This window comes from Thermobia domestica, chromosome 3, assembly GCF_964235325.1.
Source record: "Thermobia domestica chromosome 3, izTheDome1.hap1.1, whole genome shotgun sequence".
NCBI lineage: Eukaryota > Metazoa > Arthropoda > Insecta > Zygentoma > Lepismatidae > Thermobia > Thermobia domestica.
In genome coordinates, this window is record NC_137456.1 from 17,139,174 (window position 1) to 17,160,944 (window position 21,771).

The following is a 21,771-nucleotide window of genomic DNA, read 5'->3' on the forward strand; positions in this document are numbered from 1 at the left end:
GTATAATGCTAGTCACATGTGGTGGGAGGAAAAAGCAATGTATTCCAGAGTCGCCTTCGCTCTCAACTCCTTCAGGATAAGTTGGTGCCCTATCCAACACCAAAACAGCCTTCATAGGCATTTTAAGGTCTTTCAGATGTCTTTTCACTTTAGAAACAAAATCATTAATAAACCAATCCTTAAAAATGTAGTCGTCCATCCAAACTGATTTTTGACTTCTGTAACAGATCGGCAGTGATGAGACATTTACATTCTTGAATGCTCGGGGCTTTTGCAATTTACCGATGACAAGAAAGGGAAGCTTATGAGTTCCAGAGGCGTTAGAACACAAAGCAGTTGTGATTCTTTCTTTATTCACCTTAAATCCCGGAGCTGATTTTTCGTTACTTGTAGCATGTTTTCTTTGGCAGGCGTTTGAAATCCAGTCCACTTTCGTCCATATTGTAGACTTGTTCTGGATGTAAACTTTCTTCCTCAATTAAATTCTTCAGTTTACTTTTCCACTGATCGGCTGATTTTGGATCAGCAGACGGTCTCTCCCCACAAACACTTAAGCAGTGAACACCATGACGTTTCTTTCATCGCGACAGCCACCCATCACTGGCCGAAAATTCGCCTCCATCTTCAAGTTTAGAGTGGAGAATTACTGCTCAGGGTGTCTATCGGTTATGAAAGTCAAGAAATTTACCTTTTGGGTCACGATTTTTTTTTTTTTTTTTTTATCTGTACAAATATAAGTATGGATTGCAAAATTTTGTTCTATAAAACGTCAAAATTTACCACCAAAAATATCTATCGTCTGCTTTAGGCGATACCAAATCAGAAGCGAAGCACGCTTCTATCGCATGCATGAAAATTTGGTCCAATTCGCACCCAAATCACTCTTGAGAATGTTACTAAATTTTGTGGAAAAGAAAAGAAAAGGTCACGAAATTTCATTTTGGAATTTTAGTAGACACCCTGCTGCTTTCTCTTTCAAAATTGGGCCATTTATAGGCGCTCCTTTGCGACGTTCCTGCATAAACTATAACCACAAAGCATCGTCAACAAGTTCATTGGTTGGTTTCTTTAATGTACAGCGTGTCGATAGAATTTTTTTCTGATTCGATCTGTGTGCAAAAATCTTGAATGGATTTCTTGTTTCGATGCCAGTCCTTCACCTAGCTCATTACTAATCACTTTTACCGATTCACCTTTTCCTAGCCTTTCTGTTGCCTATATTTTCTGTTTCGTAGTCACTACATGGCGCTTACGTTTTACTCCGCTCATTTCAGTCAAATGCTTCACACCACGCACGGACAACCTTTGCACAGCACGAAAATTAGAAACCAACTGAGGAAATAAAATTAAGACAAAAGCATCGTCTGGTCTATTAGTTTCGTGTCTTTATTGTTGTACGGTACATCGTTGTTAAGCTCTGACCGCAGCTGATAATGAAAATGAGATAAAGAAAATTATTTATGAACATATTTTTCTTGGAAGATGGACGGTTAATCCGAAGGGCGGTTAAGAGAGCGTCCACTGTATATAGATTATGGTAATAAGGAAGGGTACATATAGTGTTGTAGTAGCATACCTTTTGAATACTGAACTCATAAGAATACTCCTTATGCTAACGATACATTTTAATTTTAAACAAGTATTGAATTTCATTTTATCTTGTTTTCTTTCACTTTTAGAAGCGTACATCGCTTGCGTTAATTCCACTATTATGAATAAGACTTTTTTTTTTTTTTTTTTTTAATAGTATTGACCAATAATAATCAGATTTGATTTAGCGGGTGCAGAAGGGAGACTCCCACATATCAAAGTTTCCATATCTTTTAGTGTAACCAAATGAAAAAGAATCTTACAGTGCTCCAAGCACGAAGTGTCTTTATTGTAGATAGGAATTTAATGTAGAAGCAATGAGTTAATAAAATACTATGGTTGTGACAGTGTTAACAAAGACGGTAAAGCATTATAACCCTATCTAATTTCTCTCTTAAATCTGTTTGCAGAATCCGGAAAGAGACAAACCGCGAAGGCATGCTGGTCGTAGTTCCCAACCTAGACAGCATCACCCAGAACAAGTGCTTATTAAAGTGGAACCTGAGCCGCAACCGTTTATGGATGCTGCTCATAACCCTGAAGATGTTTCCTGTGATACAAGTATGGTGCAGCCTAACACTGGCTATTTTGAACAAGGCGATGTGCGAACGCATAGTGTTGAAAGTGATATTCCGAGTAGTACAAACAGAGATTATCTTCCACAAGATCCTATTACAAAGGTAGTGGTTAAAGCGGAGGTAGTGGATATGCCTCAAGAAACTAGTACTGCACAGGACACTTTCATAACACCGGAGCCTGTGGACAATAGAGTTGCCCTGAAGACTGAAAACATGGACGTTGGTGGTAGTGGGTATGAAAATCAAAGTGATATTACTGGTGTCGATGAATACGCTGGTGCGAGTGCAAGTGATTTTGTAACCACAGACTTCACACCTGGTTATGACGTGACAATGAGTTCACAAGCATCAAGTCTAGATGCTGGTGGTGATGGGGACGAAGTTATCCTTCTTTCCGATGACTCGGACAATGAGACTAAACCCATTCCACAAAGTCAAAGCAGTGTTCCTCGTAGCTCCGGTGTACAAAGAACTAAATCTCATGTACGCAGTTTTGCTCAATCTAGTCCAAGTGGTGTTCAAATGGGTGATGGAAGTGTGCCTGGGCCGTCGCAGAATAGGTAAGTTGAAACTTAATATTTCTTTTCTTTCTGACAAGGTTTGCAAGAAAGGAATAAACAAATAAATAAGTAAATGAATCGGAAATATATTTTGGATTTTTTGAAGTGTTTTTTTTTCGTACAAGTGTGCGTTTTTCTTTTTTTCAAACAAAAATAAATAAATAAAATAAAAAAATAGATCGTGGATTGACGTTGTGATTCGAAAATGTTGGTGACTTGACAACTCAAAAGTATAAGACTGAAAAATCAGATGAAAAGATTTGACTGAAGTCCAGCTTTCAGAAGAACAAGGCTCTCCAGGGTTATAACTAAGTTTCGGGTAGTTACGCACTTGAAATTTAGGGGCAAATATTTATCCTACTACTTTATCCAGTATAATGATAATATTTAGGCGTACTTATCAAAAGTAACCTATTGCATAAAGCGAACCATAACATGTTTAACCCTTTATTTGACTCTGTTGTGTACAATCAAAATCGCTTTATATTGCGTTATACGCTCGAATGTCGTTTAACCAGGGTGGATTTTTTTTTTTTTAAAAAAAAGATCATTTTTGTTGATTTTTTATTTACCGGTAAATCTATTTTTTTTAATTGTTTAAATCACATCTTTCTCTTCGTATAATACAAGTCGTGAACTGAAAAAAAAAAAAACATAAGGAATTAGTATTAAATGTTAATTATGTCATTTAAGTAAAGTATTGGGCTGGATTTTGAATTAATCCCCAATCGGTAACCTATTACAATCCCAAACAATGTTTCTAAGCATTAAGGAACAAGCACAACAATGTTTGTCAACATGGTACTTTTTTTTCACAAGACTTATTGATATTTGGCAGGAACATATTAAAAAAAATGGACGGTCCAGAACTAGCTTGCGGCACGAAATACATGTAAAATATGTAGATTTCGCCTAAAGTTATGTAAAATGTACAAAAAAAAAAAAAAAAAAAAAAAAATAGATGCGCACACAGAACAATTTTCGTCGTAAATGTCGATAGTGATTTCCCAGGTGGAATAGGTAACGATATAAAAACCCTATGTTACGAAGAGAAGAAAGTAGGATCGCCCCATTACCCTTTTAGGGATTTTCCCTAATCATCCTTTGCATAAAACACTCGTTTTCATACTGGACTGCAGGGTTGGCAACCATGAAAAAACCAAAAAACCCGTTATTTTGTTTTAACCAGTTTTTTTTTGGTTTAAGCAATTTGCTGTATGTATTTATATCACATATGGACAGAAATAAGTTTGTTTCGCCGTGTGTTACTATGCAACAACAGGGTTATACTGGAAGGGGTCACGCAAGCTTCAAGCGGAATCCAAACCGCTTTTCGGCTTACATCCGAGAGAAATTGTCCTCCATTTAAATTCGAAACCGGGACTAATTGACCACGAATGCGATACTTCTGCCGACTCACTCACAAAGGACTCCTGGTAAAAATACATTGTACTGATCTTTACATATTTGTTAATATAATTGTCAAGAGTCATTTGAGAAGGACAGAAAGATAAACAGTTGCACAAGTGAAAAACGATTATACAGAATTGCATATGGACAATTTCAAAGTACTGCTGAGTACAGAAGAACTAATTTAGTCCAAATTAGTTCAGTACGACTTTTATTAGTCCAAGTTAAAGAAATACAACGACTTAATTTGCATATCAGTAAGAAAAGTGGATAAAGATACAAATTATTTGAGTCCACTTTGGCTCTGACCCATTTATACATAAATAGATACCAAAGATACTTCTGATTTCAATAAATAGCTCTTGTCGAGTTTGTATGACCTCCACCCCTCCCACTCCCCAAAGAAAGTTATTTCGATGTATTTTATCAATAGTAAACATTAAAACGAAACAATATTTAGAATTTTTCTTTCATTGCAATTTCGTAACAACAATAATGAACTATTAAAAAAGTCACAAAAGAAACATTCATAAACTTACTTAAAAAATAACCGAAAGTTGCTTTTGAAGAATAATCTCTTTGAGTAATGAATGGGGAATTTCTGTCTGAATATAATACAAATAATATACGGGAGTGAAACGTGATAACCCAAAAATGTGTATTCATCTAGATTATAAGAACACGAACATTTTTCTTTTTTTTTGGTTTAAACCAAGTGTTTTTTTCTTTTTTTTTTTTTTAACGGTTTAAACCAGCCAACCCTGCTGGACTGTATATACATTTGCGTCTCATTGTGTTATAATTATTATATTCCATAATCGAAGTATTGAGTCGATGTATAAATTCATGCGGTATTCTTTTAGGCGGGACAGGACGTTTGGGCGCGGACGTTTCGGCGCTGCCGTTTGGGTGCCGGACGTTTGGGCGCGAAGCCGTTTAGGCGCCAGACGTTTGGGCGCGAGGTACATAGTAAAAATCACAATTTACGAAATATAAAGTAAGCTAGGCACTGAAAACTAAGCGCGAATCAAGATATATACATTTCCTACACTTCTATCTTTATCTTATCTCATTTATCTATCTTATTTATTCATCTAAATTAAATATTTTATGCGGTTGTGGCATTTGTTGCCTAACCTCGTCATGGATTGATTTTTCGCTTGTTCACGATTCTTGTACTTCTGATCTAATGTTGATCTAATTTTTGTATTATATAAGAAAGCTAGGAAATGGATGAGTCAGACGAACTGTTAACAATTTTCTTAATGTTAATTAAAACATATTGATTTAATTTTTATATTTTTTTAAAAAAGTTAATAATTACGTACTTATGAATATTAAAATTTGCTTTCTTTCGTATTACGTTTGCCAAACTCTTCTCTTCCGTAAGTCCAATAAAGAACTACCAATAAAAGATTTCCGCGCACTCGAGTTGAGAGAAGTGGCCCCGCGTAGCGTAGTCGCTGACGCTCTTGCCTTCTGTGCGAGCGGTCCCGGGTTCGATTCCCGGTAGGGGCACTCGGTCGAAAAAGTGTAAAACGCTCTTTCAGGCCGGCCACCCTGAATGAGGTTTTCCTCATTCACATCAGGCAAATACCGGGGTGGTACCTAATTTATAGGTCCAGGCCGCTTCCTTTTTTCCCCAATCCTTTCTTCCTTTCCTTTTCCCGGATAGTGTGCCCCCTCAAACGTGACGGGCTAAATGGCCTTACATGCCGAGAGCCCAGAAATCTAAAAATCCTAATCGAGTTGAGGGAAAGCTGTTAATACAGGGTGTCTAAGACATTGAGTTTCGGAACTGTAGTATGCTGTATTTCTGGTATCACTTTTTTTTTATTAACACTCCAAAATAAAAATCAAAACTTTACACTTTTTTTTTCCGTCCCATTGTAAGCATTTAATCTGCACTAAAGAAAGTGGCGAAAGGAAAAAAATGATTTCAAAGTGAAAAATAATAGTTAAGTGTACATATATTGGTCATTTAGCCACTAGAAATGTGTTTGACATTCACACTTATTGTATAAAAACAGTAGAAGTCCTGCTTTAAGTTTTTTAATGGAATAGGCTCACTATGTACGTAATGCAGTCAGTCATATCTAGTCTGGTCTACTTACCTTTGGCTTGAAAAGTTATCAAACAAAAAGCATACTTAACTTCGGTTGAAACTTAAATTTACAAAATTTAATTGTTAATTCAGTTTTTAGAATTTTGAAATTCCAGTATTTCTAGTATGTAAAACAAAATCCAGTATAATTCAAGGACTTTCACTACAGTAGACACCTTGTGATATCTTGATTCAAAGTTAGTACTCAGCGCCTAACATAATGACTTTTTAATTTAACTCGCGCCCAAACGTCTGGCGCCCAAATGGCTTCGCGCCCAAACGTCCAATGTCCAAACGGCGGGGCCCAAACGTCCGCGCCCAAACGGCGGCGCCTAAACGTCACGTACCGTCTTTTAGGTTGGCAACAATGCGGCGTGAAGTGTTTGTTTATCGTTATTCCGTTGTTTTACCGTAGTTTGGAGTTTGTGTGTTCTGAAACACAGGTTTTCTTGATTATGAACGTATTATTGTATGTATTTTAAACAAACTAATATGGATTGTCAAGTTGAGAAAAGTGTCCGTCACATTTTACTCTTCGAGTTTAATCGAGTATCCAGTGCAGCAGAAACTGCGAGAACAATTGTGCAGTGTACGGGAATGAAGCAATTGCTGAAAGAACAGCACAGAAATGGTCTTTCCGCTTTCGAGCAGGACGGTTTCACTTGTCTGATGATCCACGTTCTGAAAGACCTTCAGTTTTTTACGAAAATCGCTTGAACGAGTTGCTTCATGAGAATCTTCGTCAAACAACGCGGGAAATGGCGTAAGTGGAAGTTTTTGAAGTGATCAGTCAACTGTTGTACGCCATTTGCATTCGATGGGTAAGGTACAGAAATTGGGTACATAGGTACCACATGTGTTAAGTAACAGTAAAATATAAGAACCGCACGAATTTACGCATCAACCCGATAACAAAACAGGAACGGGATTTCACTTATTTTGACTTCAAATTAATTTATTTCGGAATTTGATTTAAATCAACGATTTTTATTTAAAAAATCAGGTGATTTAAATCAATCCACCCTGCGTTTAACTGGCATAATTTCTTTCATACATTATTCATATACGTGATTTGCAGATCACTTGTCTAGGTAGTTGTAATCTTTGTAAATCAGGGGATGATCAAATTCAGTACAGCAGAAGCTTTATTCATCGAGTTCCGCGAAAGTTTGTTTGATTCGTGGTTTCTTGGTTTGTAGGAAGATATTTCAACAAAACCGCCGCTGATCACTTCTTCTTAGAAATATTCCTACTTGTAATCGATCATATTGCGCATACTGTTGCTCACTAGCACACATGATTATTAGGGATTATTAGGACAATATTATTTAGTACTAAACATCCTGTATTTTGTATCCAAAATACTGTAAATATTACGAAATCGTGGTCAGGAAGATATGTTTCAACCATATAAACAAACCAAAATATTTTAACGGGAATTTCTCAATGCTTGCCAATTAAAGGATTAGTTGAAGAAAAAATCACTTGGTAGACCAGAAGAAGGTAAATGCACAGTATGCCTGCTATGTTTGGAGATTAATAAATGCTGAGCACAAGAATGAAGTATTCTTATTTGTCAACATATACCTCTTCTGGGTATGCACACTTCGTGATACAGCTGTGTAGAGCTTTTTGATATCTGTTCAAAATTTTTCTTCTGGCATGATTTTGGATTCCTTGATGAGGGCCGTTTGGTTTCCGAAACGGATTCAAAATAGTTCCCTCTGAAGTGAGATTTGGCATTGGAAATAATAATTAATGATATACCGCTAAATTTGGTGAGTAGGACGGGTGAGTCACAAGAGCCCTTATATTTGTGAAAGGATTTGCGCTGTAGCTGGGAGCATTGTTGTATAACAGCTTTAACAGGGATCTGTTATGGTTTTGAAAGATCCAAACCGCAATCTTCTTAACTATGTCCATTCCTCAAGCCTATAGCAAGGTCGCCAATAAGCACCTGCCATGATAATAAACTATTTTTAGTAAATTTTGCGATATTATAAGAACTTCTACTGGTTGACAGTCGGCCCTTTATAGAGATGCCCGTCGTGTCTTTTTGACCCTCACGAAATCTATGACACTAAATGAAAACCACATTTCAAAAGTTTTTAAGGTTTTACTCGATTCTCACAAAACTTTATTTCATTATTTTTTCCTTTTTAAAATCCATAACAACGGTTTACCAACTACAAGTGAATTTACATAGTTCATATAAAGCCCTCTAGATAGCATCATTAGTCGTGCGGGAGTTTTATCAGTTTCGACGACTAGTACATACAATCTACATACTTTAGGGGCGTGTTCATTATATTTCTTTAGAACACCACAATTCTGTTTTTGTTAATGTTGAATATGTTTTCGTTGATCCATACAATATGCCATTAAACCACTTACCCGGGATTTGAAGATCTCAGCATTTAGCTAATTTTTCCTCACAAGTCCATTACAATAAAATTATCAGCACTATCGAGGAAGATTCTGGTCTGGTAACACATTTGTGGAAGAAATTGTGTTAATTTTGGAGTCTTGTTACTTTAATATAAGTGATAATTAGAACATCGAGCGTGTTTCGGTGAGGAGATGGACTGAGTGGTAAATTTGTTATACTTAAAAATCTCAATCCAACAACAATAAATCCATTGAATTTCCTGAGAATCATCATGGCTTTCAAAGTGAGTTTTTCCGATTCCGAGACATTTCAAACACTTGCTTGCAGGTGCCAACGGTAAGGGTCACTCTCTTTTATAAAAAAAAATTGTTAAAGACTCGTTTGTAATATACAGTTCATAGACAATCAAATCGTTTCAGAACATGCATAATTAATTTTGACTTTAACTCCGTTCAGTTGATGGTCATACTTGCTGTTAACGACAATATCTGTGTTAGAAATTTAAAAAAATACGATTTATTTGTAAGAAATTATTGTTTTGAAAACGCTTTGCTTCGTACAGTGGAAAACCGGATCTATTTTATGTAAATTCTCACCACATTTAAGTTACGATATTTTCATAGATTTATCTTTGTCTGGTCAGAGAATGCCCTCTAAGTGATTGTAGCTAATTGCGAAAGGGATAAGTTCATACTTTCGTCATTGATGGCGTGTGTAAGAGTTTTTCTTTAGAGTTTCAACCATTTATTCTGTAATTCACGGATCACTTTATGGGCATATTTTGCATTTTTGGTGGCTGAAATGTTAGAAATTCTGAAGAATTCAAAGCTTCTTCTTTAAAAGAAATAATTCAAACAACATTCAAGATGTGATAATGAATATTTACCCAAGTGTTTGAAGTGAAGCAATTTACCGTCTTACCTGCGATATGCCGTCATTTCCAAGCTAGACTAGAGATGTTTCGAAAGCTGCTTTTCTCTTCATCAGTCAGACGTCGGAAAGAATAAAAACTGGTGTTAATGAATTTACAATTTTATTTCAGATTTGTTCTTTTCTAATGATAAAGTGGATCTCGAGTGACTTGTCCTTATCTCCTAATCCAAAATCATAAAAATGAAATGTGAGTAATTTTCTATAATTGGATGTCTTTGTAATAGATTATACTATATAAACGTAAAATATCCACAGGACACTTCACATATTATAAACGAACCGTAATTGAAATTACGTAGAAGAAATGTTGCCAACTCCCAATCGGATAGAACAAAATCCCCTCTGAGCATAAACATAACATTAATGAGACTCAAGCTTTTGTATGAAACTATTAATAATACATTCTCAGTTTATATATATATATATATGTTTTGTTTTGAATATATTTTATCTGGTAAACTTAAACTCTGTCCACTAAGTTTTACATAAGAAAAATTATATTTGAACCGAAAGTCAGGTTTAAACCTGACTGCAGCACGTATCTCATATGTTGTATATCATGTATGAAAATCTGGTTCTAATAGTTTATAAGCTATTGCTTACTACTATTGCAGGATATTTGCGTTCTTAACTTTTTCACTGCTGACACAGCAGTACAAAGCAGAAAATCAGTGCATTACGCTCCTTTCTAACTTGGTTAAGTGGCAAAATGTGATGAAAATTCGAAACCATATTCAAAACTTACGTTCTAACGCCATAAAAGCCAGCTTTTTAGCGTATAGCTGCTTGCCGTCAACGAAATCGGAGCAGGATGTTTGGGCGCAGACGTTTAGGCGCGGCCGTTTGGGCGCAAAGCAGTCCACGATGAACTGCTTCGCGGCGTGGTTGTTCGTTCTTAACTGCTCATTCACAACTCTGTCATACTGCCATACAGATTCCATATCCTTACTGCAGATAATGCTGTTCTTCTTTTGCTGTCCAATCGTATCGTTCCTTTACGTTAGATATAATATAAAGGACAAAAAGTTGTTTTGGGGTGTCACAGACTGCATACAGTAAATTATATTTGGCTTATTCTTCCTATTTCAATGTATAGCTAGTGCCTATAAGCGCCTATTTTTATGAAATCTGAAATAACTTTTTATTAATACAAAGAGTATCAACTATCCGGCCTAATGGGCAGATCAAATAAAAAAGCATTCAATAAATACTTCCTGAATCACCCATAGTATTAAAAATACCATTTTTATTCCAAAAACAGCTCGTATTCGTTTCTTCTGATCTTTTGGTACAGGCCAGTACTTAATAAACATTTCTTATGTTTTGGACCACGCATTTTAATAATTTATTATAGAAAATGAAAATATGTACAGTATTATACAGATTTTAAGATAAATTTAAAAACGTCTGACTCAAAAATCAAGTACATAGTGCAGTATGAACATATAGTCACATCTTTAAAATAACTAAACATTAACGAAAACGTACATTTTTTTTAAAACACAAATTACGTGTATTTATTACATATGTTTTATTTTATTAAAAGGAAATAATCTTTTAAAACCAGCGGGACAGTCACTAGTTTGCTACGGTTTCTTCCCATTTCTCTTCAACTGGTAGAGACAAGTTGTGCATGATATGCAGAAACTTCGCTGTTTGCAAAATTATTTGAGGTCGTTTTTTGAAATTTCCAGTGTTTAAACATCCAGGCTCTAGTTATGAAATACATTATAACATATGTAGGTAGGTAAACCTATGTGGATAAAAGATTTTGCGTCCAAATGTCTTCGCCCAAACGGCCGCAATGATGGCACTGAATTCCAGGGGTATCACCGTGACATCTGTGTAATGTTTCGATTACTGCTATAATTTTTTATCTTTAAAATGGACGAAATGTACCTTCGTGATCGTATATTATAAAATTTACCTTTTAAAGAAAAAAGTTTACAAATATGTTTTTGTTTGTTTGTCCTTATAAATCCCTTAACGTAAATTAACAAGTAAAATATCGTGCCTAACTTAAGACTAAGCTGTTGCACCATTCTGAATTGAGAAGAACAAATTCAAGACAGAAAAATGATGCCCTACGATTTTCAATTTTTATGTAAAAGTTTTATTAGAGTGATAGAACAGAAATAAATGAAACCCAGTCATTGATCTTCTTTAATTGATTGAAAGTGCAAAATTTGCACATAAGGTAAGGAAGTTAAGTTTATCCTCTTGAAACACGAAAAAATAAATTGTATCTTGTTTAAGATTCCGTTGTCATGCTCTGTTGGGTAGAGAAAGCAGCTTATAAACAAAAGCATTGTGATAGAGCAATTCCTGGATTGTAGATAATGTGGGGGAACGGAAGAACTCTCGGGGAAAGCTGTGAACACAAAGAAAATTAAGTTCTTCGCAATACATCAAATATATAACTATCCGAAACTTAGTATAAAGTCCTGTCAGGCTAAGACATTTTATTTATTTATTTATTTTTTCGGTGAAAAAATACACTCGGTCGCGCAGGATCACAGAACTTTAGTGACTCAGATGAGACTTAGTTGTTATGCATTTGTGTCTTTACAGAGTCTTTACACGAAGTTTTGGGGATCTTTACACGAATAAAATACTTGTAAAGATAAGCATAAGTGTTACTTTTTATGGCGTTTGGTCTTTCATCTTGTGTTTTGTTTTACCTTTCTTTCTTTCCTTTTCCTTTTTCTTTATGATTTTGGAGAGTATGTGTTCACATAATAGCGTCCATTAAATATGCAAGCATGAAGTAGATTGTCAGCTGCATACGTTCTTCGGAAGGTAAAATAACAACATCCAGTCAACTTAGGATGCTGTAAGAATCACTTTTTCGTAAAGTGTAAAAGTAGGAGTAGGGGCACATTAAGGCCTGAAGAGTTTTGCTAATAATTTTTATGAATTAGTATATGATGTAAAGTTGTTCCGAATTTTTATGAGCTTGAACTTTTTAGGAGCTGTTCCGGATTCGATTCTCGGTGGGAGCATTTCTTTCTGGTATAATCCCGAGTACGGTTCGAATTACACTTCAAAAAGTAGCCCTCGTTTTAGATATAGCTTCATTAATTTGTAAAGGATCGTGAAAATAATGAACCAACCAACGAATGTTTACCTAGCTGTTCATTTTATATTTTCTCATGCAATTTCCGAAACTTTAGGTTCAGTATTTAAATTGTGTATGTACGACAAAAATATGGCAGATGTATTTTTAAATTTAATAAAAGCTATGCTCTTTCTAAATCTCACATAGCTTGTATTCTGATTCGAAAAATAGCTTGAATGAAAGAGAGGCGTATCTACTCTTTGCAAATAGTGCAAAATGAAATCCTGAGGGGAAAAAAAAAAACATGTGAATTTTCCTGAACTGCTAACGAAGGCAACAGAATGCTGAAATAGTTAATTGCATTTAAAGTGCATTTCGTAACTTGTTATAATTTTTTTACTATTTTTATAAATATGCGTTAGTCATACCCTTAAATAATTAAGAACATCATTTAAGTATATGGTAGAAGATAAATGAGGGAGAGGCAGAAGATTGTGGTTGATAGACGTTATAAAGCAGTTTAATTCTTACGTCAAAGCCAAGAGATTAGTGTAGCATCGTAGTGCATACTTAGAAATGTGCGTAAGTAACCTACCAGTAATAGGAGAATATTTACAGTAATGAGAATGGTATTAAGGATGTTAAACAGAAATTCTTGATACAGCTAATGAATTCACTGTAGTTTTGAGTAGGCTTACATAATCGAACTCAGATATAGAGACGAAAGTGTTGAAATAAATACAGGAAAATGATTAAGAATAAAGAAAATATCATAATAGGAAGATCACATTTAGCGTCGGAGGAGACAGTTTTGAGCAGTGAGGAGACAGTATCAGAACTTGTTAGAAGTTGAATTCAAAATGTACGTGATTTTTATATTCAGCTCTCAGTAGAATTCGTCTCGCGATCTTGAAATTAGGCAGGTGCTTTTCTGTTAAGTTTTGTATGAATGGCAGACCTGTATTGTACACTAAGAAAGATGGAGAGACCAAACGCAACATGGCGTAAATTGTGAATAACATTCTTGCAAACCTTGTCAGATTTCTTTTTTGTATATGTTCTTTCAGTAATTACAGTGAAATTATGTTTACAGGTTTGAATACAGTCACTATCAATTATTTTATTGACGGTCATTTTAGATATTAATTTCAGTAACAAGCGGTAATAATGATTTTATTTCACTTATAATTGACGTCGATAAGAGTACTACCACCATTCTCTGTCATCTATAAAATATGAGTTGCTCGATTTATCTTTAAAATATATCCACGACATTGTCAATACGTTTGTTGCATTTCTTTCATCATAAAGCTCTTCCATTTTCACCGTCCTTAAATATGTCAGCCATGGATGGAAATACTCGTAGTGTGGCACCTTGTCCACAACACCCATGACGAGTGTAATATTTAGTTCTTAATGAATAGGAGCTTTATATATATAACAATGTCTAGAGAAAGAGAACAAAGCATTTTTTTGATCACTAGTCGTGAATAATTTTTTCAATATCAACATTTATTTATGCAGGTTTGCAGCATAACTGGATGTACAAAACTTTGTACAGGCAAATTTATTAAGTTTTACGGTTTCGTGCCCAAAGCTTTATTCATACACGACCAAATCTGCATCACCTTCATTGTAGGCGTAAAGAATTCATTCACATGTTAGTTAAAAAAAAAAAAAAAAAAAAAAAAAAAATGCTTCAACAGAGAAAATAATGTACATGATAAAAAACTTACATGTTTTTGCTTTATATTTGTGTTTTTTAGTTCTTGAAGTCAGAGACTTTCGTTCCTAGGCGTCTTTTGAGTAGCATGTTCATTTGGAGCAAAATTTCATATCGGTTTATTTGTTGAAGTACGCATGAAAGACAGATAAAATCAGTATTTGGACTTAGAACGAGATAAGGACACCTTTATTTTTATTAACATGTTTATGACAGTGTTACCACGTATACCATCATTATTTCACCACATATGGTCTTAGAATATCGTGGGTGAAAATACGTATATTATTTTGGTGGTTTCGTTTTCAGTGTCCAACTCAAGTCTGATTTGTAGTTTTCAGCGTAGTAAGAGGGGCGTTGATTTTTAATATACAAAACATCTGAGAAAGAAAATTCTGAACATTTTATACCCTTTAAGCTTTGGTTTGCGAGATTCATTCAGTATAATAATCCATTTTCACGAGTTTGTAGTTAAATTTATCCCAGAATAATCATTATATTATTGTCGACACAGGGCATTCAATTCCATTTTGGTCTTTAACACTGGATTATATCAGTTTATTTTTCGATTCATTTTTCGATTAATATTGTAAAGCAGGATTCTTTTGGTCGCATAATGCTGTACAGTACGAGAATTTTTCTAGTGTGATTAAAGCTGCATAGTATGCCAGTTTCATTGTAATCTGATAATGTATATCGAGGGTTACCGCACGTCTTCTTTTATCTGGATATGTCTTCTTGCTGTAAGAGAGAAGTGAGTGTCCGGACGGATTTTTGCTCTAAGTGAAATTGTCCCGGTTTTCTTTTAGAAAAATATGAAGTTGAAATAAATAGTTCCATTTTGGTTCTTGCAAATATTTATGTCTGTCGATTTGAGGAAATGCGTATCAGTCAAAGGCAACTCTGAAGGCGGTCGTTTTCCAGTACTACACCGGAGACAGCATAGTAATGAATGTGTATAACGCATTTTTCATTGTTTAAAATGTGTTTAAATCTGTGTGATGCAATAAAGAAAAGTATCACTTAAAAACTAAAAGGGCATTTATACTTATTCACAGTTTGTATATTTTTGACAGAAATCCTCTTCCTTACTTCATGAAATGTAACAAGCTTATCTATTTCTAATGCTAAGTTCTACGTTAACGACAGCCATTGATCTTCCATTATGCTTGACACCGGTGGTCAACTTGTTCTCCTTTGTCCTTTCTTGGAGTTCTTGTTCCTCAACTTTTTGAACTCCGAACATTATTGGAAGGATTAAATTTTTGGTCCTCCATATCCTTGTAACAATATGGTTAATCTGTTGTTAAGGGCGAATTAAATATCTGATCATACTGTTTTTTCTTTTCTATGTCGTCACAAATACGATTTTCATTTGTTTCTTTTAGTATGTTCCCGTTACTACTGTTTTCTTTCAAAATCAGTGATATGCACATTATTTTTTTCATCACCATATATCTATGGCTTCAATTTTCTTCGTTTTCCCTTTGAAGTGTCCATGTTCATGATCTGTACAGACCTACACTTCACACAAAGCTTTTCGATGAATGAATTATTCGTAACTCTGCCCCTAAAATACAAGTTTTTACGATTATTTTAGTTATAATATTTATAAAAACTGAATAAATGTCATTCGTTTTTATTTATTTTTAAATGCCCGTATTAATAATACGAACGGTGATCACAGAATGTTCACAAAATAAAATATATATGTCAGAATATGTTTATGTGAAAGTAAGTCCTTTAAGGTGATTAGTTTGCAAATACTGAGCATTCTCCGCAGTATAGATTTCGGAGCGAAAATTCTGTGGCACACAGTTAAGGAGAAATAATAGGAGCTTCAATTTGTCTAAAATTCTTATACATAAAAATGAAAGAAATTATTATAAAAAATCATTGAGTAGGATTCATCTATTGAGAATTAATTAGTAATGAAGTCGCAAAAATCGTGGCAATATATAGATATTTGAAGATACAGTAAGCTTCAATTTTTCGGATCAAAAGATCCAGTATATTTCAATCAAAAATTTTCTTGTACGCCTTATATCTGGAAAACCACATATAATGTAGCGAAACCCAAACTATCACGTAACTCAGTATGATATGCTAATTCCGTAGAAAATACGAAAACTTGATTTATGGGCCGTTCAAAAAGTTTATGGTCCCTAATCCAAAAACTAATTATTGGCCAAGATCACAATCTGTGATGCATTCTTTTGGATAATTCCTAAAATTCTTCGCCAAGATCCCAACCTTTTGATCCATTTTTTTTATCACTCCTAAAATTCGTGTGGTTCTATGGTTATTATTCCTATTTTTCTTAATTATTAAACCAGTAAAACGTAAATTCACTGTATTTACTGTTATGTTTATTTTAAATTTTGATATTTATGTATATTGTGAATATTTATTGTTTGGAGACGTCTTGTTCGCAGGTAAGTGTTATCAGAATTTAGTGTTTATATATATGTATTTGCAAATTCGTTGATTTTTCGATTTTGTGTATGTTGTGTTGTATCTTAAAAGTGAAATAAGATTTTCTTACCATGTCAAATGCTGCAGTTTTACATGCAACATTATGATACATGAATGATTTCTTTTTTTGTTTCATGAAATGCAAATTACATGATGATATATTTCGTTATATTAAACAACATTGAGTTATTTGACTGAGATATCTCCAGTTAGTGTAACGTACCTCGTAACTGGAGATACGTGAATGCTGTTTTCCATAAATCATTTAGATACACTTAGATACTCGTATTTATATATTTCTAACGGACAGTGTTGTTTGAGGTTTTATAGTAGCTCTATGGAGTTGCAGTTACATAATTAACGGTGTATACGAAATTTATTGATAGCAGTGTTTGCAACACAAATAAGTACGTATAACCATAATTATGATGAGAACTTAAAATCCCTACTGTAAACTTTCCGAGTATGGAATAGTGGTGAATGATAAATTTGCACCAACTAATCTACAGTTAAGAGATACCCTCTTATGTGGACACATATTCGGAATTTTGTCTTCCGATTACGTTTTCCTTAGCATTTATTTCCTTGTACCTAATCAGAATGAAGAGAAGCGTGAGATTTTATTTCGATTGTAACTCCAATTGTTATGAATAGTGACGTATCTGTAATGTACTACTAAAAAAAATAGAGTTCTTACCTATTATTGACTATATTACATTCATCGTATCAAAATTATCACTTTTTTTTCCCTGCAACTTAATCTTTCAGTTAAGAGTAAATATTGCATTGGCATTATGTGAGATTTGTCATCATCAAATATTCATTGCTGTCCTGTCAATGAGTGTTACATGTTATATTGAGTTGTAGAAATATTCCCGATAATGGCGTAATGTTTACTTATTTTATTAAATTATTAAATGAATGCGTTAACACATCCCTTGCAAGTAGGGGCTTGGTTGGTATGTATTGATATTAATCTTAGAAAAGATCATATGCCTAACAAATGATTAATACCTTTTCCTTTCGTTTTACGAAATAATATTCGTAATTAATGTTGGAAACATACATACTTTTGTCATAGATACAATTACATAGTATGAAATTTAGATTGAAAATGCACGACTGGGCTGCAGATAGTATTTTCATCTCGAGGTTACTGTAAAGGTGCGTTAACCATTATGATGCCCAATCCTTCGTCAGGTCTTCTACTCATATTTGCTCAACCAACGTATCATAGTTTACTTTTGTTGTGCTTCGATAGCCTAGTGATCGTATATATTAATGAAAAAATGAAATGAAATCTTTTACGTTTTACGTCTCATGGTTATACCGGCTAAGCTAAAGAAAATGATGATAATGAAATGGTGAAATGAAGAAAGTGGGAAAAACGTGAGAACCCCGAGGAAATCCATGCACACGGTGTTTGTCCACCACAAAGTTCACTTGGCACGAGCTTGGGTCGAACCGGGGGCCCAAAGCACTAGAGGTGAACGCTCTGCCACTGAGCCACCGCAGCCCCCATTATATATTAGTGAATATGTATGACAGTTGAAAAATATGGTTTGATAAAATAAATAAATAAATAAAGAATTAGACATACTTCAACCTTCTTGAATATGGTCTTGTCTTGAATATGTCCAATCATAACAAAAGTAAGTTGTGATACAGTGCAAGTTAGCTGAACACCAACTAAAGAGTGAAAACATGTGGGTGGTGTTGTGAGGAGTAGGTTATACGCACTGAAACGGTAAGCACGAGCCCTGGTTCTATTTTGGATCCAGTTGTACATTATATTACTATGAAATTTATTCGTCTTTATCTCTAAAGAATTAGGTGTACATCGCTTATTCCCTTCCTTTCCATACGGTAACATTTAATTACTTGAAATATTAATCATGTACTGGTGAAAAATAACGAGGTTTACCTTGTGTTTATCATGTGGTCTTGAATGACAGTATACGTGTGTGTCAAAGATGAATGTAGAAAGCATTTATTTATTTATGAAAACTCGTCAAATCTATTGAGTGTATTGTTATGTCTACTAAAATATAAAAGATATATTTGAAATTTATGTGTTATTTATTTTTTGTATTTGAAAAGAGAAATTATTTTTCCTTTGCTTAATCCGTAAAGCAAATTCGTAATCCATAAAGAACAAAAGTGACGTCAACGAAATATTGGATGATAATTAGCTTAGATCTGTAAAAGTATTATGTACAAGAGAGATATTTCTAAATGGTATATTAATGTATCTATGTTATTTCTATCATTACATTACTGAAAAAAATGTATGTTTGCATTACACAGTATCATTTACTCTTGTGCTTTTTGGAATAGTAACCACATGGGATATTATACCTAGATATAAATTTATATGTTTTTTTGATGGAGAAGTATGTCAGTATATGAAAGAATCGTTTTTCCTACTTTTTGCGTTCTTATTTTCTGTATTTTTCCCTAAAATTTTCTGAAATTGGTCTGTCTATTCATAATTCCGTGTCATACAATATGGTAATACATACTATTCGTTATCTTTACATTCTCTAACGTACACATATTTTCTTGACTCTGTCCTTTTTTCTGTGCTATTATCAGGGGACCATTCAGGAGTTTCAGAGTTCAAAAAAGACGATACACTTGGATGATCCACGTAAATCAGCATAATTTCGTAGTTTGTTTATCGATTATATTATATTGCAGAGTATTTTGAACTGTATGTTTTATTTTTTTATGGTCATGTATGTATATCACCTTCTGCGTATTCTTGTACCAATACCTCGAAATGCATGTTTAATTTATCCTTCGGAATCCCAAGCTACTTTTGTTTCGCGAAAGCCCAGTGGAGTACATTTTGTACCCCACTTATTTTTTATCTTAATATTGAGGGGGGTGAGGGGGGGTATTAAGATTATTATTTTATTTGCGTGCACAGCTTCTGTTGATTTTGGAAATCAAAAAGAGAAATAAGATTATTATTATAACAAGGAATTTTGTTGAATAAATAAATACATGGACCTAGAAATGCAAACTCCAAGAAATAAAAATGCAAAAGATTGAAGTAAATATCCATTTACAATAAATTTTGTAAAGTTCCCAAATGTTTGCATTATTGGTGAATAACATCTTGCTAATATCACAAAGAGCAGAGCCATCTATTGTAAAGAAAAAATAATACTTTTACATGGAAGCTCATAGGGATACATTTTGGACCGCAGTAGTATAAACTTCGTTATTTCAATAATTAATTACATTTACCGTAGCTTTCATGTAGAAAATGTAGAAGAGCCAAAAATATTCAACTAGAAAGATAGCCAAAATCGCAGAAAAAAAATACAAGAAACATAAGCTAATTTGAAAGTGTGGGGTACAAAATGTACCCCATTGGGATTCTGAGAGTTAAGGGTGAGTTTTCGATTAGTTAACCCGGCGTTCTTTGTACGCTCTAGAAAACAAAAAAAAAATGGATGCATTTGTTGTGAAGTAATTGACAAAAAGACTGTTTAGAGGAAGATGGACACTGTTGCTGACAATTGCACCTGCATTAACACATCAGTGCATTCACTTTTAGTATAATGAGTCACTAAATTCTATATTCTGTCTGCTTTTATTCTTGTATCGTGTATTTTATTGAAATTCCCCAGTGTTGGCCTACTTGATACAGTAGAATTAAGTAATACAGGGTTAGCGTAAATGATTCATTCATTTTAAAAAGGCTATGTTTTTAAAAGTATTACACGTACACACATTATATATATATATATATATATATATATATATATATATAAAGAACCACAAATTCACGAAGTTTTATACACCCTTTTACAAATGTTTAATATGTGCTCCTTTGGTGACACAACACACGTCCAGACGACGTCTTTTTTCTTGCTTTCCCTACATTTTCGACAGGTACTAACCTCGTACAATCATACTGCCATACCCGATCTGAAAGATTATGGATTCGTGCTGCCACCTAGAAATACACAATACAAACTTGGTGAGTTTATAGTTCTTTTCATATATCTTTCATGTGTGTACTGTAATACTTTTTAAAATATAGCCTTTTCAAAACGGATGAATAATTCATGCTAACCCTGTATAATTGTCCGTCCCAAACTGAACTGTTATCCTGTCCAGTGAAGGCACTTATAGCAAGCCAACTGCCATTGAATTTGTTAGGAATTTTTGTAGACGTTTACAATTTTCGTACTTAACTTCTTTTCTATATAAGCTGTGCTCCAATTACGATAAGTTTTCATTCGTATGAAGATGAGACACATAATGTTGTAAAATAGAAAAATCAATCATTCAGTAAGGCACAGAAGAAATATTTATACGCAAAAGTGCTGGTAGCAAATATATTGTAAAATTTTCTCAGTTTATGTAAGGTAGAGCAATTATCGTACTCGGGAGATTGGGCTTCCCCATCACCTTTTATTATAAAAGATCATCTTGAACACAGAAATATATTACAATAATTAGTTTTCTCTAATATCTTAGGTAAGAAAGTGGAAGGAACCCATTGACCAGGCGTCGTAGGGCTTTTGTAAGCGAGGTTACTCTCTTTGACCAGGCGTCGTGAGAGGGGATGAGTTTGTATGATTAGGTGTCTCTCGGTGACCGGGCGTCCAGAGAGAGAGAAAGGGAACCCAATGACCAAGCTTCGTAGGGCTTTTAGGAAAGGTCTCTCAATTGACCAAGCGTCGTGAGAGGGTAAGGTGTTCCCAATGGCCAGGCGCCTTAGGGCTTTGGTAGTTTGATCAACCTGGATAGATTGATGCTTCTTGAGGCGTACTCCTGTCTTTTATCATAAAATGTCGGCTACCTTCGGTGATCTCCGTCTTGCCGATTGCTGGCGATTGTGGGCGACGACTCTTCGGTACTGTCGTCTGCGTTGTATTTGTTTACTGCCAACACGTGTAGTACACACATGGTTACAGCATGATATGAAGAC

The 21,771-nt window shown here is 34.3% G+C and overlaps 1 protein-coding gene across 47 annotated transcripts in view; it reads left to right on the forward strand.

Annotated features, from left to right (window-relative positions):
- Window positions 1–21,771, forward strand: part of LOC145680198 (uncharacterized) — a 490,330-nt gene that overhangs the window by 24,645 nt on the left and 443,914 nt on the right. For all 47 annotated transcript variants that reach the window (XR_014130618.1, XR_014130617.1, XM_081750465.1 and 44 more), the window contains exon 3: window positions 2,001–2,728. Coding sequence is in view for 45 of the 47 variants with exons in the window: in XM_081750465.1 (XP_081606591.1) it covers window positions 2,001–2,728 (728 nt within the window). In the remaining 2 variants the exon portion in view is untranslated. The remainder of the gene's footprint in view (window positions 1–2,000; window positions 2,729–21,771) is intronic.